Source organism: Coregonus clupeaformis, chromosome 3 (assembly GCF_020615455.1).
Source record: "Coregonus clupeaformis isolate EN_2021a chromosome 3, ASM2061545v1, whole genome shotgun sequence".
Classification (NCBI taxonomy): domain Eukaryota; kingdom Metazoa; phylum Chordata; class Actinopteri; order Salmoniformes; family Salmonidae; genus Coregonus; species Coregonus clupeaformis.
The window spans coordinates 9,976,392-9,992,602 of NC_059194.1; the positions used below are offsets into that span (position 1 = coordinate 9,976,392).

At 46.8% G+C, this 16,211-nt stretch overlaps 1 protein-coding gene across 1 annotated transcript; it reads left to right on the top strand.

Moving 5' to 3' along the window:
* Positions 1-1,217: 1,217 nt before the first annotated feature.
* LOC123481715 (UPF0329 protein ECU05_1680/ECU11_0050-like) lies at positions 1,218-10,008 on the top strand (the record flags this gene model as incomplete). Its single annotated transcript, XM_045206476.1, is given in 4 exon segments — positions 1,218-1,334; positions 2,495-2,558; positions 5,095-5,168; positions 9,961-10,008. Coding segments are annotated over 4 exon segments (303 nt in total), but the record flags the coding sequence as incomplete, so codon positions are not given.
* Between the last annotated feature and the right edge of the window lie 6,203 nt (positions 10,009-16,211).

Here is a 16,211-nt window from a genome sequence, read left to right on the forward strand (position 1 = left end):
AATTGTTGGAAAAATTACTTGTGTCATGCACAAAGTAGATGTCCTAACCGACTTGCCAAAACTATAGTTTGTGTGGAGTGGTTGAAAAACGAGTTTTAATGACTCCAACCTAAGTGTATGTAAACTTCCGACTTCAACTGTACATGCCCATGCATGGATACACACAGTACAAGACATGCATACACACACCTTGGGATGGACACACACACACACAAACATACGGGACACGCACGTACTTGCTTAAGGGCACACATGCAGCTCTGGACATCGCGTCACATTGAAGCGGGTGGGAGAGAGAGCAGAAAAAAGCGAAATCCCATGAAACATGGGACTCATGTTTCACTAACGCTATCAGAACCTAAACCCTGGCGTAATCCCTGATAGCACCTAGCCCTGATACACACCTCATTAACCGTACAGCAACCCAGGCTTGAGATGGGATATATCTGACAGCAGGCACTTTAAGTGGAAAGTTACAAAGCTGGAAAGGTACAAAGACAATCCAATGTATTGTAAACACTACCTACTGAGAGGCAGTGCCAAATCTGTGGAAAGTGATCCATCTGGGATAAAGCTTATCAAAAATCATGCAATATTACATCATCAAAAAGGGACCGAGGGTGGAATCATCTATGCTGACAGCTATGGTAGAGCTTGTTTGTATGTAAAGTGCATACGTGTGTGTACTGTTTTTATGTGTGTTTGTCTATGTGGTTATGTGTGTGTACTGTATGTGTGTGTGTGTGTGTGTGTGTGTGTGTGTGTGTGTGTGTGTGGTTATGTGTGTGTATGAATCTGTGCATCTCTTATCTTGTCTTACTTATTCATGCCACCTTCCCTCTGTTCTTTTTACAATGCCAGCAATCTAAAAAGTTGTGGACAGGGAGGAAAGTAGAGAGGAAAGTAGGGAGGAAATTAGGGAGGAAAGCAGGGAGGAAAGCAGGAAGGAAAGCAGGGTGGAAAGCAGGGAGGAAAGTAGGGAGGAAAGCAGGGAGGAGAGTAGGGAGGAAAGTAGGGAGGAAAGCAGGGAGGAAAGTAGGGAGGAAAGTAGGGAGGAAAGCAGGGAGGAGAGTAGGGAGGAAAGTAAGGAGGAAAGCAGGGAGGAAAGTAGGGAGGAAAGTAGGGAGGATAGTAAAGAGCAAAGCAAGGAGGAAAGCAGGGAGGAAAGCAGGGAGGAAAGTAGGGAGGAAAGTAGGGAGGAAAGTAGGGAGGAAAGCAGGGAGGAAAGTAGGGAGGAAAGCAGGGAGGAAAGCAGGGAGGAAAGTAAGGAGAAAAGCAGGGAGGAAAGCAGGGAGGAAAGTAGGGAGGAAGGAGGGAGGAATGTAGGGAGGAAAGTAAGGAGGAAAGAAGGGAGGAAAGTAAGGAGGAAAGTAGGGAGGATAGTAAGGAGGAAAGTAGGGAGGAAAGCAGGGAGGAAAGCAGGGAGGAATGAAGGGAGGAAAGCAGGGAGGAAAGTAGGGAGGAAAGCAGGGAGGAAAGTAGGGAGGAAAGTAGGGAGGAAAGCAGGGAGGAGAGTAGGGAGGAAAGCAGGGAGGAAATTAGGGAGGAAAGCAGGGAGGAAAGCAGGGAGGAGAGTAGGGAGGAAAGCAGGGAGGAAAGCAGGGAGGAAAGTAGGGAGGAAAGCGGGGAGGAAAGTAGGGAGGAAAGCAGGGAGGAAAGTAGGGAGGAAAGTAGGGAGGAAAGTAAGGAGGAAAGCAGGGAGGAAAGTAGGGAGGAAAGTAGGGAGGATAGTAAAGAGCAAAGCAAGGAGGAAAGCAGGGAGGAAAGCAGGGAGGAAAGTAGGGAGGAAAGTAGGGAGGAAAGTAGGGAGGAAAGCAGGGAGGAAAGTAGGGAGGAAAGCAGGGAGGAAAGCAGGGAGGAAAGTAAGGAGGAAAGCAGGGAGGAAAGCAGGGAGGAAAGTAGGGAGGAAGGAGGGAGGAATGTAGGGAGGAAAGTAAGGAGGAAAGAAGGGAGGAAAGTAGGGAGGGAAGTAGGGAGGATAGTAAGGAGGAAAGTAGGGAGGAAAGCAGGGAGGATAGTAGGGAGGAAACCAGGGGAGGAAAGTAGGGAGAGAAGTAGGGAGGAAAGCAGCGAGGAAAGCAGGGAAGAAAGCAGGGAGGAGAGTAGGGAGGAAAGCAGGGAGGATAGTAAGGAGGAAAGTAGGGAGGAAAGCAGGGAGAGAAGTATGGAGGAACGTAAGGAGGAAAGCAGGGAGGAAAGTAGGGAGGAAAGTAGGGAGTAAAGTAAGGAGGATAGTAGGGAGGAAAGCAGGGAGGAAAGTAGGGAGGAAAGTAAGGAGGAAAGCAGGGAGGAAAGTAAGGAGGAAAGTAAGGAGGATAGTAAGGAGGAAAGTAAGGAGGAAAGAAAGGAGGAAAGCAGGGAGGAGAGTAAGGAGTAAAGAAGGGAGGAAAGTAGGGAGGAAACCAGGGAGGAAAGTAGGGAGGAAAGCAGGGAGGAAAGTAGGGAGGAAAGCAGGGAGGAAATTAAGGAGGAAAGTAAGGTGGAAAGTAAGGAGGAAAGCAGGGAGGAAAGTAGGGAGGGAAGTAGGGAGGAAAGAAAGAAGGAAAGTAAGGAGGAAAGTAAGGAGTAAAGCAGGGAGGAAAGTAGGGAGGAAACCAGGGAGGAAAGTAGGGAGGAAAGTAGGGAGGAAAGCAGGGAGGAAAGCAGAGAGGAAACCGGGGAGGAAAGCAGGAAGGAAAGTAAGGAAGAAAGCAGGGAGGAAAGTAGGGAGGAAAGCAGGGAGGAAAGCAGGGAGAGAAGTAGGGAGGAAAGGAGGGAAGAAAGGGAGAGAAGTAGGGAGGAAAGTAGGGAGAAAAGCAGGGAGGAAAGTAGGGAGGAAAGCAGGGAGAAAAGCAGGGAGGAAAGCAGGAAGGAAAGTTAGGAGGAAAGCAGGGAGGAAAGTAGGGAGTAAAGTAAGGAGGAAAGCAGGGAGGAAAGTAGGGAGGAAAGTAGGGAGGATAGTAAAGAGCAAAGCAAGGAGGAAAGCAGGGAGGAAAGCAGGGAGGAAAGTAGGGAGGAAAGTAGGGAGGAAAGTAGGGAGGAAAGCAGGGAGGAAAGTAGGGAGGAAAGCAGGGAGGAAAGCAGGGAGGAAAGTAAGGAGGAAAGCAGGGAGGAAAGCAGGGAGGAAAGTAGGGAGGAAGGAGGGAGGAATGTAGGGAGGAAAGTAAGGAGGAAAGAAGGGAGGAAAGTAGGGAGGAAAGTAGGGAGGATAGTAAGGAGGAAAGTAGGGAGGAAAGCAGGGAGGAAAGCAGGGAGGAATGAATGGAGGAAAGCAGGGAGGAAAGTAGGGAGGAAAGCAGGGAGGAAAGTAGGGAGGAAAGTAGGGAGGAAAGCAGGGAGGAGAGTAGGGAGGAAAGCAGGGAGGAAATTAGGGAGGAAAGCAGGGAGGAAAGCAGGGAGGAGAGTAGGGAGGAAAGCAGGGAGGAAAGCAGGGAGGAATGTAGGGAGGAAAGCGGGGAGGAAAGTAGGGAGGAAAGCAGGGAGGAAAGTAGGGAGGAAAGTAGGGAGGAAAGCAGGGAGGAAAGCAGGGAGGAAAGTAGGGAGGAAAGTAGGGAGGATAGTAAAGAGCAAAGCAAGGAGGAAAGCAGGGAGGAAAGCAGGGAGGAAAGTAGGGAGGAAAGTAGGGAGGAAAGTAGGGAGGAAAGCAGGGAGGAAAGTAGGGAGGAAAGCAGGGAGGAAAGCAGGGAGGAAAGTAAGGAGGAAAGCAGGGAGGAAAGCAGGGAGGAAAGTAGGGAGGAAGGAGGGAGGAATGTAGGGAGGAAAGTAAGGAGGAAAGAAGGGAGGAAAGTAGGGAGGAAAGTAGGGAGGATAGTAAGGAGGAAAGTAGGGAGGAAAGCAGGGAGGATAGTAGGGAGGAAACCAGGGGAGGAAAGTAGGGAGAGAAGTAGGGAGGAAAGCAGCGAGGAAAGCAGGGAAGAAAGCAGGGAGGAGAGTAGGGAGGAAAGCAGGGAGGATAGTAAGGAGGAAAGTAGGGAGGAAAGCAGGGAGAGAAGTATGGAGGAACGTAAGGAGGAAAGCAGGGAGGAAAGTAGGGAGGAAAGTAGGGAGTAAAGTAAGGAGGATAGTAAGGAGGAAAGCAGGGAGGAAAGTAGGGAGGAAAGTAAGGAGGAAAGCAGGGAGGAAAGTAAGGAGGAAAGTAAGGAGGATAGTAAGGAGGAAAGTAAGGAGGAAAGAAAGGAGGAAAGCAGGGAGGAGAGTAAGGAGTAAAGCAGGGAGGAAAGTAGGGAGGAAACCAGGGAGGAAAGTAGGGAGGAAAGCAGGGAGGAAAGTAGGGAGGAAAGCAGGGAGGAAAGCAGGGAGGAAAGCAGGGAGGAAAGCAGGGAGAGAAGTAGGGAGGAAAGCAGGGAAGAAAGGGAGAGAAGTAGGGAGGAAAGTAGGGAGAAAAGCAGGGAGGAAAGTAGGGAGGAAAGCAGGGAGAAAAGCAGGGAGGAAAGCAGGAAGGAAAGTTAGGAGGAAAGCAGGGAGGAAAGTAGGGAGTAAAGTAGGGAGGAAAGCAGGGAGGAAAGCAGGGAGGAAAGTAGGGAGGAAAGTAGGGAGTAAAGTGCCAGGAGAGAGATGAAAGTGTAGATATGAGATAGACTGTCTAATAGCATGAAGCTAGGGAAACTATGTTAAAATCCCACTTTGGTCACAGATATGATGACACACAGGCTCAACACCTGAGTTTGGCCTCTCTAAAGCATTGATAGTGTTAGGGACTGCAAGGGGACGATGTCGACATATTGCAATACTGTGTTAAGAGTATTTCTCCTTTTCCCATCTCTATCGGTGGTTTTCTCACTCCCTCTCTTCTGCTCTCTGTCTGTCTTGCTCTCTCTGTCTGTCTTGCTCTCTGTCTGTCTTGCTCTCTCTGTCTGTCTTGCTCTCTCTGTCTGTCTTGCTCTCTCTGTCTGTCTTGCTTTCTCTGTCTGTCTTGCTCTCTCTGTCTTGCTCTCTGTCTGTCTTGCTCTCTCTCTCTGTCTTGCTCTCTCTCTGTCTTGCTCTCTCTGTCTGTCTTGCTCTCTCTGTCTGTCTTGCTCTCTCTGTCTGTCTTGCTCTCTGTCTGTCTTGCTCTCTCTGTCTGTCTTGCTCTCTCTGTCTGTCTTGCTCTCTCAGGTCCACTCGCTTGTTTTCTAGAGTGTGGCAAAACCCCAAAGAGACAGCATGAGCGATCACTCAGAGAATGCCTTGCCAAAATTTGGTACAGTATGGTGAAGAAGATGTGTATGTGTGTGTTTGTGTGTGTGACAGAGTATGTTACCATTTGTTTTCCTAATTTTTACTGTTTGAGGTTGTGTGTGATTTGCGTAGATGCAGATGAAGACAGATGGACAGAGAGAGAGGAAGCTAACGCTCCCACACAAAATCTCTGCCAGGTCACCCATGAAACAAGTCAGTATTCGACGTCCATCCATGTCTTGAGGATGTCGGGAGATGACGTAGAAACCACCACTAGGGGCAACAGTGAGCGCTGTTACCTTAAAGTAGGTTTCTGTTTTGCTCGGATGTTGGGGATGGCGCATGGGTGTAAGCATCTGCCTCTGATTCCAAAGGTTGCAAGCTCATATCCAGTAATAGAAAGTTATTTTTGAGATTTTTGTTTTAAGCGTATCCCAAACCTTAATCCTTACCTTAACCATTCAGAGTTAATGCCTAACCTTAAGATTTCGGAGTTAATGCCTAAACTTAACCCTAACCTTAAAAATTCAGATTAATACCTAAACTTAACCTTAAACACTTCGAAATTTGACGTTCGCAACAACTTAGAAATTTGACGTTTGACCGTGAGAGCTAGTTGCAAAATCTAGTCCCCCCCCCCCACACACACACACACACACCTCCCCATTCCTAATGTGGAGTTTTAATGATCATTCTGCATAATTATTTATCTCCTGTATCTTAATGATGTTAATCACTGGACGGTTGTGTATTAAGTGATTACAGAGCCCATCTAGATGGGAGACAGCATGCTGCATCGCTGCAAAACACATAATACATGGCTCTGGAATATATTACATTACGCAAAGGACCAACCTCATCAAGACCTGGTTCTGGTGTGTTTGTGTGTGTGTTTGTGTATGTGTTTGTTTGTGTGTGAGCGAGAGTGAGAGAGAAAGTGAGAGAGAATGTGTGTAAATGCCCTGTGTGTTATTTTGTAGGTGTCTGTATGCATTATTTTACTCTTATTATATGATTGTCTATGTGCAGAGACACAGACCAGTGCTATATATGCAGTGCATTATTCTACAGCCTTATTCTAAAATTGATTAAATAAATAAAAAATCCTCATCAATCCACACACAATACCCCATAATGATAAAGCGAAAACAGGTTTTTAGATTTTTTTCAAAATGTATTACAAAAAACAGAAATAGCTTATTTACATAAATATTCAGACCCTTTGCTATGAGGCTCGAAATTGAGCTCAGGTACATCCTGTTTCCATTGATCATCCTTGAGATGTTTCTACACCTGTGGTAAATTCAATTGATTGGACATGATTTGGAAAGGCACACACCTGTCTATATAAGGTCCCACAGTTGACAGTGCATGTCAGAGCAAAAACCAAGCCATGAGGTTGAAGAAATTGTCCGTAGAGCTCCAGGACAGGATCATGTCGAGGCACATATCTGGGGAAGGGTACCAAAACATTTCTGCAGCATTGAAGGTCCCCAAGAACCGGAAAATATAAAAAACTATCGGCCTATATCGAATCTTCCATTCCTCTCAAAAATTTTAGAAAAAGCTGTTGCGCAGCAACTCACTGCCTTTCTGAAGACAAACAATGTGTACGAAATGCTTCAGTCTGGTTTTAGACCCCATCATAGCACTGAGACTGCACTTGTGAAGGTGGTAAATGACCTTTTAATGGCGTCAGACCGAGGCTCTGCATCTGTCCTCGTGCTACTAGACCTTAGTGCTGCCTTTGACACCATCGATCACCACATTCTTTTGGAGAGACTGGAAACCCAAATTGGTCTACACGGACAAGTTCTGGCCTGGTTTAGATCTTACCTGTCGGAAAGATATCAGTTTGTCTCTGTGAATGGTCTGTCCTCCGACAAATCAACTGTACATTTCGGTGTTCCTCAAGGTTCCGTTTTAGGACCACTATTGTTTTCACTATATATTTTACCTCTTGGGGATGTTATTCGAAAACATAATGTTAACTTTCACTGCTATGCGGATGACACACAGCTGTACATTTCAATGAAACATGGTGAAGCCCCCAAAATTGCCCTCGCTAGAAGCCTGTGTTTCAGACATAAGGAAGTGGATGGCTGAAAACTTTTTACTTTTAAACTCGGACAAAACAGAGATGCTTGTTCTAGGTCCCAAGAAACAAAGGGATCTTCTGTTAAATCTGACAATTCATCTTGATGGTTGTAAAGTCGTCTCAAATAAAACTGTGAAGGACCTCGGTGTTACTCTTGACCCTGATCTCTCTTTTGACGAACATATCAAGACTGTTTCAAGGACAGCTTTTTTCCATCTACGTAACATTGCAAAAATCAGAAATTTTCTGTCCAAAAATGATGCAGAAAAAATTAATCCATGCATTTGTTACTTCTAGGTTAGACTACTGCAATGCTCTATTTTCGGCTACCCGGATAAAGCACTAAATAAACTTCAGTTAGTGCTAAATACGGCTGCTAGAATCCTGACTAGAACCAAGAAATTTGATCATATTACTCCAGTGCTAGCTTCCCTACACTGGCTTCCTGTTAAGGCAAGGGCTGATTTCAAGGTTTTACTGTTAACCTATAAAGCGTTACATGGGCTTGCTCCTACCTATCTTTCCGAGTTGGTCCTGCCGTACATACCAATACGTACGCTACGGTCACAAGACGCAGGCCTCCTAATTGTCCCTAGAATTTCTAAGCAAACAGCGGGAGGCAGGGCTTTCTCCTATAGATCTCCATTTTTATGGAACAGTCTGCCTACCCATGTGAGAGACGCAGACTCGGTCTCAACCTTTAAGTCTTTACTGAAGACTTATCTCTTCAGTAGGTCATATGATTGAGTGTAGTCTGGCCCAGGAGTGTGAAGGTGAACGGAAAGGCTCTGGAGCAACGAACAGCCCTTGCTGTCTCTGCCGGGCCGGTTCCCCTCTCCACTGGGGGTTCTCTGCCTCTAACCCTGTTGCAGGGGCTGAGTCACTGGCTTGCTGGTGCTCTTTCATGCCGTCCCTGGGAGGGGTGCGTCACTTGAGTGGGTTGAGTTACTGACGTGATCTTCCTGTCTGGGTTGGCGCCCCCCTTGGTTTGTGCTGTGGTGGAGACCTCTGTGGGCTATACTCGGCCTTGTCTCAGGATTGTAAGTTGGTGGTTGAGGATATCCCTCTAGTGGTGCGGGGCTGTGCTTTGGCAGAGTGGGTAGGGGTTATATCCTTCCTGTTTGGCCCTGTCCGGGGGTTTCTTCGGATGGGGCCACAGTGTCTCGGACCGCTCCTGTCTCAGCCTCCAGTATTTATGCTGCAGTAGTTTATGTGTCGGGGGGCTGGGGTTAGTTGGTTATACCTGGAGTACTTCTCCTGTCTTATCCAGTGTCCTGTGTGAATTTAAGTATGCTCTCTCTAATTCTCTCGTTCTCTCTTTCTCTCTGAGAACCTGAGCCCTAGGACCATACGTCAGGACTACCGGGCATGATGACACCTTGCTGTCCCCAGTCCGCCTGGCCTTGCTGCTATTCCAGTTTCAACTGTTCTGCCTGCGATTACGAAACCCCTACCTGTCCCAGACCTGCTGTTTTCAACTCTTAATGATCGGCTATGAAAAGCCAACTGAGAGACCTGAGCCCTAGGACCATACGTCGGGACTACCGGCCGTGGTGACTCCTTGCTGTCCCCAGTCCGCCTGGCCTTGCTGCTATTCCAGTTTCAACTGTTCTGCCTGCGGTTATGGAACCCCTACCTGTCCCAGACCTGCTGTTTTCAACTCTTAATGATCGGCTATGAAAAAGCCAACTGAGATTTATTCCTGATTATTATTTGACCATGCTTGTCACTTATGAACATTTTTGAACATCTTGGCATGGTTCTGTTATAATCTTCACCCGGCACAGCCAGAAGAGGACTGGCCACCCCTCATAGCCTGGTTCCTCTCTAGGTTTCTTCCTAGGTTTTCGCCTTTCTAGGGAGTTTTTCCTAGCCACCGTGCTTCTACACCTGCATTACTAGCTGTTTGGGGTTTTAGGCTGGGTTTCTGTACAGCACTTCGAGATATTAGCTGATGTAAGAAGGGCTATATAAAATAAAATTGAAAATTGAACACAGTGGCCTCCATCATTCTCCTGAGTGGCGCAGCGATCTAAGACACTGCATCTCAGTGCTTGAGGCTTCACTACAGACCCCCTGGTTCGATTCCAGGCTGTATCACAACCGGCCGTGATTGGGAGTCCCATAGGGCGGCGCACAATTGGCCCAGCGTCATCCCGGTTTGGCCGGTGTAGGCCGTCATTGTAAATAAGAATTTGTTCTTAACTGACTTGCCTAGTTAAATAAAGGTAAAATAAAAAATATAAAAAATACATTATTAAATGGAAGAAGTTTGGAACCACTAAGAGCTGGCCGCCCGGCCAAACTGAGCAATCGGGGAAGATGGGCCTTGGTCAGGGAGATGACCAAGAACCCGATGGTCACTCTGACAGAGCTCCAGAGTTCCTCTGTGGAGATGGGAGAACATTCCAGAAGGACAACCATCTCTGCAGCACTCCACCAATCAGGCCTTTATGGTAGAGTGGCCACATGGAAGCCACTCCTCAGTAAAAGGCACATGACAGCCCACTTGGAGTTTGCCAAAAGGCACCTAAAGGACTCTCAGACCATGAGAAACAAGATTCTCTGGACTGATGAAACCAAGATTGAACTCTTTGGCATGAATTCCAAGCGTCACGTCTGGAGGAAACCTGGCACCATCCCTACAGTGAAGCATGGTGGTGTCAGCATCATGCTGAGGGATGTTTTTCAGCGGCAGGGACTGGGAGACTAGTCAGGATCAAGGGAAAGATGAACGGAGCAAAGTACAGAGAGATCCTTGATGAAAACCTGCTCCAGAGCGCTCAGGACCTCATACTGGGGCGAAGGTTCACCTTACAACAGGAGAACAACCCTAAGCACAGAGCCAAGACAATGCAGGAGTGGCTTCGGAACAAGTCTCTGAATGTCCTTGAGTGGCCCAGCCAGAGCCCGGAATTGAAGCCGGTCTCTGGAGAGACCTGAAAATAGCTGTGTAGCGACGCTCCCCATCCAACCTGACAGAGCTTGAGAGGATCTGCAGAGAAGAATGGGAGAAACTCCCCATATACAGGTGTGCCAAGCTTGTAGCGTCATACCCAAGAAGACTCAAGGCTGTAATCGCTGCCAAGGGTGCTTCAACAAAGTACTGAGTAAAGGGTCTGAATACTTATGTAAATGTGATATTTCATTTTTTATTTTATTTTTTCAAAAATGTCTACAAACCTGTTTTTCCTTTGTCATTATAGGGTATTGAGTGTAGATTGATGAGGGAAAAAACCAAAATAATACATTTTAGAATAAGGCTGTAACGTAACAAAATGTGGAAAAAGTCAAGGGGTCTAAATACTTTCCAAATGCTCTGTATTTAAACCCTGGATTGCTGATGCTAGTATTGACCAATGAGAGGCCAATACATATGTATGGATATATAAGCTAGTGATAGCTAGTGAAAGTACGTCATTCAAGCAAAGATGATTCTAATTGGATTGTTCTTCAGGTCTAGTGCCTTAGAGGATTATGGGAAATAGAAACCTGTCTTCAATCTGTCTTCACCTCTAACCTTTTACCTATATCTGTGTGTGTGTGTGTCTGTGTGTGTGTGTTTGTGATTGCGCACACCTGTGCATGCATCACCTAGGATTTAAAGACCTTTCCAAAAGCCCTCCAGAATAGGACCCGATCAGCTAATATGCATCTTACCTTCTTTAACATATAGACAATCATCAAAATTATATCATTACTTAGTGATTGACGTCAGCATCTACAACAGGTAAAATCGACACATGTAATACTGCAGACATCACTACATAGCGGATTATCAAGACTGAAGACATGTTTTCTCTCTCTATTGAACAGATCAGGTCAATGCAATATTCACTGAATACCAAGGGGATTTATCAAGACTGAAGACGTTTTTTCCGCCTCTTTTTCCATTCGTCTGTAAAATCCTCTGAATTCATATGAGGATTGTCACGCCCTGACTCTAGGGACTGGTATTTGTTGAGTCAGGGTGTGTATGTTCTGTGTTGGGTTTGTCTATGTTCGTTTCTAGATCGTTTAGATCTATGTTGGCCAGGGTGGTTCCCAATCAGAGGCAGCTGTAGCTCGTTGTCTCTGATTGGGGACCATACTTAGGTAGCCTGTTGGCACTAGTGGGTTGTGGGATCTTGTTCCGTGTGAGGTATGTTATTTGTCTACCTTGGACTTCACGTTTCGTTTGTTGTTTTGTTGTGTGTTCAGTACGTAAATAAATATGAATGCATATCACGCTGCGCCTTGGTCCTTCTCGTTCATGAACGATCGTGACAAGGATGGGGTCAACATTTCTGTTATTTAGACAAAGAGAAACCCTTTTCAAGATAAGTATCAAAAGCAGTATTAAAACTAGAAAAGACTGAAACCAAACTACTCACACTACTAAGCTACTCACACTAGGAGTATCAGAGTACACATGTACACATCCAGCCAAGGTAGTGAGAGAGTCACATTTCAGGACATGGAATGTATATGTCTAACAGTAACATGAGCCTGGTAGTGATGATGGTTGGTGAGATCATCATTGTAGATACTCTATCGGTCTCTCCTGTTCCTGTTGTTTACTTCTTAGTGGAATAAGGGCAGTTACTTTTACACAAAGTAACATTTTAAAAATACATGAATAAATAGTCATAACACGTTGAAAGATCTAACTCATCTGAGAGATTTGCTATTGACACAAAGCGACAAACTAAGTCGACAAACAAAGCGACAAACAAAGTCACTGTACTCAGCCCGAAACAGACTAATACAATGTAATCCTAGATTAGTGGTCCATAAACACACATATCAACAAAGACTGAGGTCATATGACCCACTCTGTATACCCACTGTCCTCAATATCAACACTTCTGACACACACTTAAAACTGAAACACGCCAACCCACTCAACTTTACACTTCGACACATAAGAACACACATGGGTGCAAACACCCATGCACACACGCAAACACCCACACGTGCAGACACACACATGCTCAAACACACACACACACAGGAATAGGAATGTAAATAATAGGAATGTAAATAATAGGAATGTGAATAATAGGAATGTGAATAATAGGAATGTGAATAATAGGAATGTGAATAATAGGAATGTGAATAATAGGAATGTAAATAATAGGAATGTGAATAATAGGAATGTGAATAATAGGAATGATGGATCGTGGCCCACCAAGCTACTCTGATCAAAGCCTTCATCATCCTCCTCATTTGAGAGAAAGAGTCTTGTGAAGTCTGCCCCCTGTCCTTTACGGATGTGTGGTGCCTGTATTTGGTGTCAGCGTGTGGTGTCAGTTGGTGTTGTCAGTGTGTGTGTCAGTGTGTGTTGTCAGTGTGTGTGTCAGTGTGTGTTGTCAGTGTGTGTGTCAGTGTGGTGTCAGTGTGTGTGTCAGTGTATGGTGTCAGTGTGTGGTGTCAGTGTGTGTGTCAGTATGGTGTCCGTTGGGTGTCAGTGTGTGTCCGTGTGGTGTCAGTTAGTGGTGTCAGTGTGTGCTTTCAGTGTGGTGTCAGTGTGTGGTGTCAGTATATGTGTCAGTGTGTGGTGTCATGAGTGACAGCTAGCAAGACGCACATAATGCACCCACAGCATAGAGAGAGAGAGAGAGAGAGAGAGCAATGATGTGGAGCACATATCTGCACAAATGGGACGTGGTAAGCAATTTTTGGGGACCACTTTTGGCTCGTGAGTGCTACATTCAGAACTACTGGCTAAAAAGTATAAAAAGTATACGGAGAATCTCTTTATGAGACTGTCAGGTTGAGATCCATTAGGAATGTGAGTGTGTGTGTGCCATCAATAAAGAGTATAGAACAACAAGGAGCACACAGACACACACACACACACACAGACACACACACACACACATTCTCCCCTCACTCCAATTGGCCTTGGGACTTGCACTGCAGCCATCTGTGGTGTGGTGATATTCCCATGCTTGACTCGTTGTAAGAGAATACTGTGTGTGTGTGTGTGTGTGTGTGTGTGTTGTGTGTGTGTGTGTGTGTGTGTGTGTGTGTGTGTGTGTGTGTGTGAACATGATACAGCCCACACTCAGAGCAGACTAAAACACGGGAAAACACCGGACACTAACGCTATTGCACACCACTCTCACAGTCTGCAGCATGTCTGGCCAAATTGGCCACACGTGCACTCACTCAACTCACACACACGAACACAAGCGCACATCTGCCACTAACATACAAAACACCTGACCTGTATCAATATTAATATTAACACACGCCGTGTCCTTACATCCACATGCTTATTGACACACCAAAGTTAGACTCACTCAACACAAAAAAAACTAAAAACCAGTATCAGAAGTGTGGATGTGGTTAGTTGTGTGTGTGTGTGTGTGTGTGTGTGTGTATGTGCAGCATGTTGTGCATGTGTGGTGGGCAGAGGGGCCAAGGTGGCTCCTGAATATACCATTAGGCCTGTTATCCTCACATCACATTTCTGCACAGGCATCCTGGATGGAGGGATCAATACCTTTCCTGGCGGGATGGAGGGGAGGGAGGGATGGAAGGGATGGAGGGGAGGAAGGGATGGAGGGGAGGGAGGGATGGAGGGAGGGAGGAGGTAGGGATGGAAGGGATGGAGGGAGGAAGGGATGGAAGGGAGGGAGGAGGAGGAGGAAGGGGGAGGAAGGGGAGGAAGGGATGGAGGGGAGGGAGGGATGGAGGGAGGGAGGGATGGAAGGATGAGGGGAGGAAGGGATGGAGGGGAGGGAGGGAGGAGGGGAGGGAGGGGAGGGAGGAGGGATGAAGGGATGGAGGGATGGAGGAGGAGAGGGAGGGAGGGAGGGAGGGAGGAGGAGGGAGGGAGGGGAGGAGGGGAGGAGGGAGGAGGGAGGGAGGGAGGGAGGGAGGGAGGGAGGGAGGAGGAGGGGGGGAGGAGGATGGAAGGGATGGAGGGAGGAAGGGATGGGAGGAGAGGAGGAGGGAGGGAGGGAGGGGAGGGATGGAGGGGATGGAGGGAGGGAGGAGTGGAGGGGAGGGAGGAGGGAGGAGGGAGGGATAAAGCGATGAGAAGAAGGATGAGGGATGGAGAGGAGAGAGGGAGGGAGGGAGGAAGGCAGGGAGGGAAGGGAGGGATAGAGGGAGGGAGGCAGGGGAGGGAAGAAGGATAGAGGGAGGGATGGAGGAGGGAGGGAGAGGGAGGGAGGCAGGGGAGGGAGGGATAGAGGGATGGAGAGGAGGGATAGAGGGATGAGGGGAGGGAAGGGGGGATGGAGGGGGGGAGGGATAGAGGGATGAGGGGAGGGAGAGGAGGGAGGTAGGAAGAGGGGAATCAGATTATCCTAGGGAAGACTGATAGAGTACACTGATGAAAGAGCACACACACACTCGTCACACATACACACACACACACGTCACACACACACACACGTCACACATACATACGACCACGCACAGCATTGGTCACAGATTGGCCTGGCTAGCTGGCTGTCCCTAACAAGTATCCCTTATGAGGCCTATGGCAGATGGTGCTCCCTCAGAGTCTCAGTCCCTCTACCTCTCTCCATTTGTTCAGCTGCTAGGGGGTCTCCTTGAAACAGGGTTAGGGGCGACGTGAGAGTTTGTGTGAGAGACTGAGAGAGAGAGAGAGAGAGAGAGAGAGAGAGAGAGAGAGAGAGAGAGAGCGGGTGCTGAGAGAGCGGGGAGAGATATTGTGTGTGTGTGTGTGTGTGTGTGTGTGTGTGTGTGTGTGTGTGTGTGTGTGTGTGTGTGTGTGTGAGAAAGAGGAGAGAATGGAGAGGAAAGAGTAGAGAGAGAAAAGAGAGAGAGGGTTCAAGAGAGTTGGAGAGAACGAACAAGAGAAAATGTGTGATAACGAGAAGGGAAAGAAAGGAAGCATGAAAGAGAGGAGATCTGCTGTACCCCAGACAGAGACTGACCAAGACTAGAATAGATAACCATCCACCACCACTGCCTCTAGCAGTGGGGTCAGCCAGATAGCTAACTAATAGGCTGTAATATTGTTGCTGTGAGGGCCCATATAGGAGGGCTGAAAGGCTATTACTGTCAACATAGTTGCTGATGCAATGTATTCTCCTGTAAAGCAGGAATAATGTATTGGTTTAAAGTACAGTAGGTAGACACTGGGCCAGAAAACACTGCAATAACAAGATGGTATTTAAAGTTAAAAATGACTTTGGAGCTAAAGTGCTATGTGGAGTAAACAAGAGGAGATGAGATGAGAGGAAATGGAGTTCGCTGAGTCAACTAGTCATGGACAAAAGGAGCAGGAGGGGTTGCTGTAGGGCAAGAGGTGTGTACACACACACACACACATTCACATACACAGACACACAGCATAGACACAGACAGACACACACACAGACACACGTGACACAGAATTAGATACAGACACACACACACACACAGACACCAACACGCCAGAGAGATAGTTAGGTTCTTTCCAGCAAACAGTGGATATCAGCAACATTGAGGTGCATTGTCCCATGACATGTTGGTTTGTGGAAATGTGTTTGTGGTGACTAATAGTTTTGTTTTGCACAATAGGGAAGTTGAAGCTGAAAAGTGAATGTGCTTTTGAGTTGGTGATGTATGAAGTAATGGAATGAGTGTGCATGTTTATGCTATAGTATGTTTGTATAGTGTGCATGTTTATGTATATGGAGTGTGCATGTTTATGTACAGTGGGAGAACAAGTATTTGATACACTGCCGATTTTGCAGGTTTTCCTGCTTACAAAGCATGTAGAGTCTGTAATCCACGAAAAATCACATTGTATGATTTTAAAGTGAATTAATTTGCATTTTATTGCATGACATAAATATTTGATATATCAGAAAAAGCAGAACTTAATATTTGGTAGAAACCTTTGTTTGCAATTCAGAGATCATACCGCGTTTCCTGTAGGTCTTGATCAGGTTTGCACACACACTGCAGCAAAAAAAAAAAGGGATTGCAGCCTCCTCCTTACAGACCTTCTCAGATCATAGTAATGTAA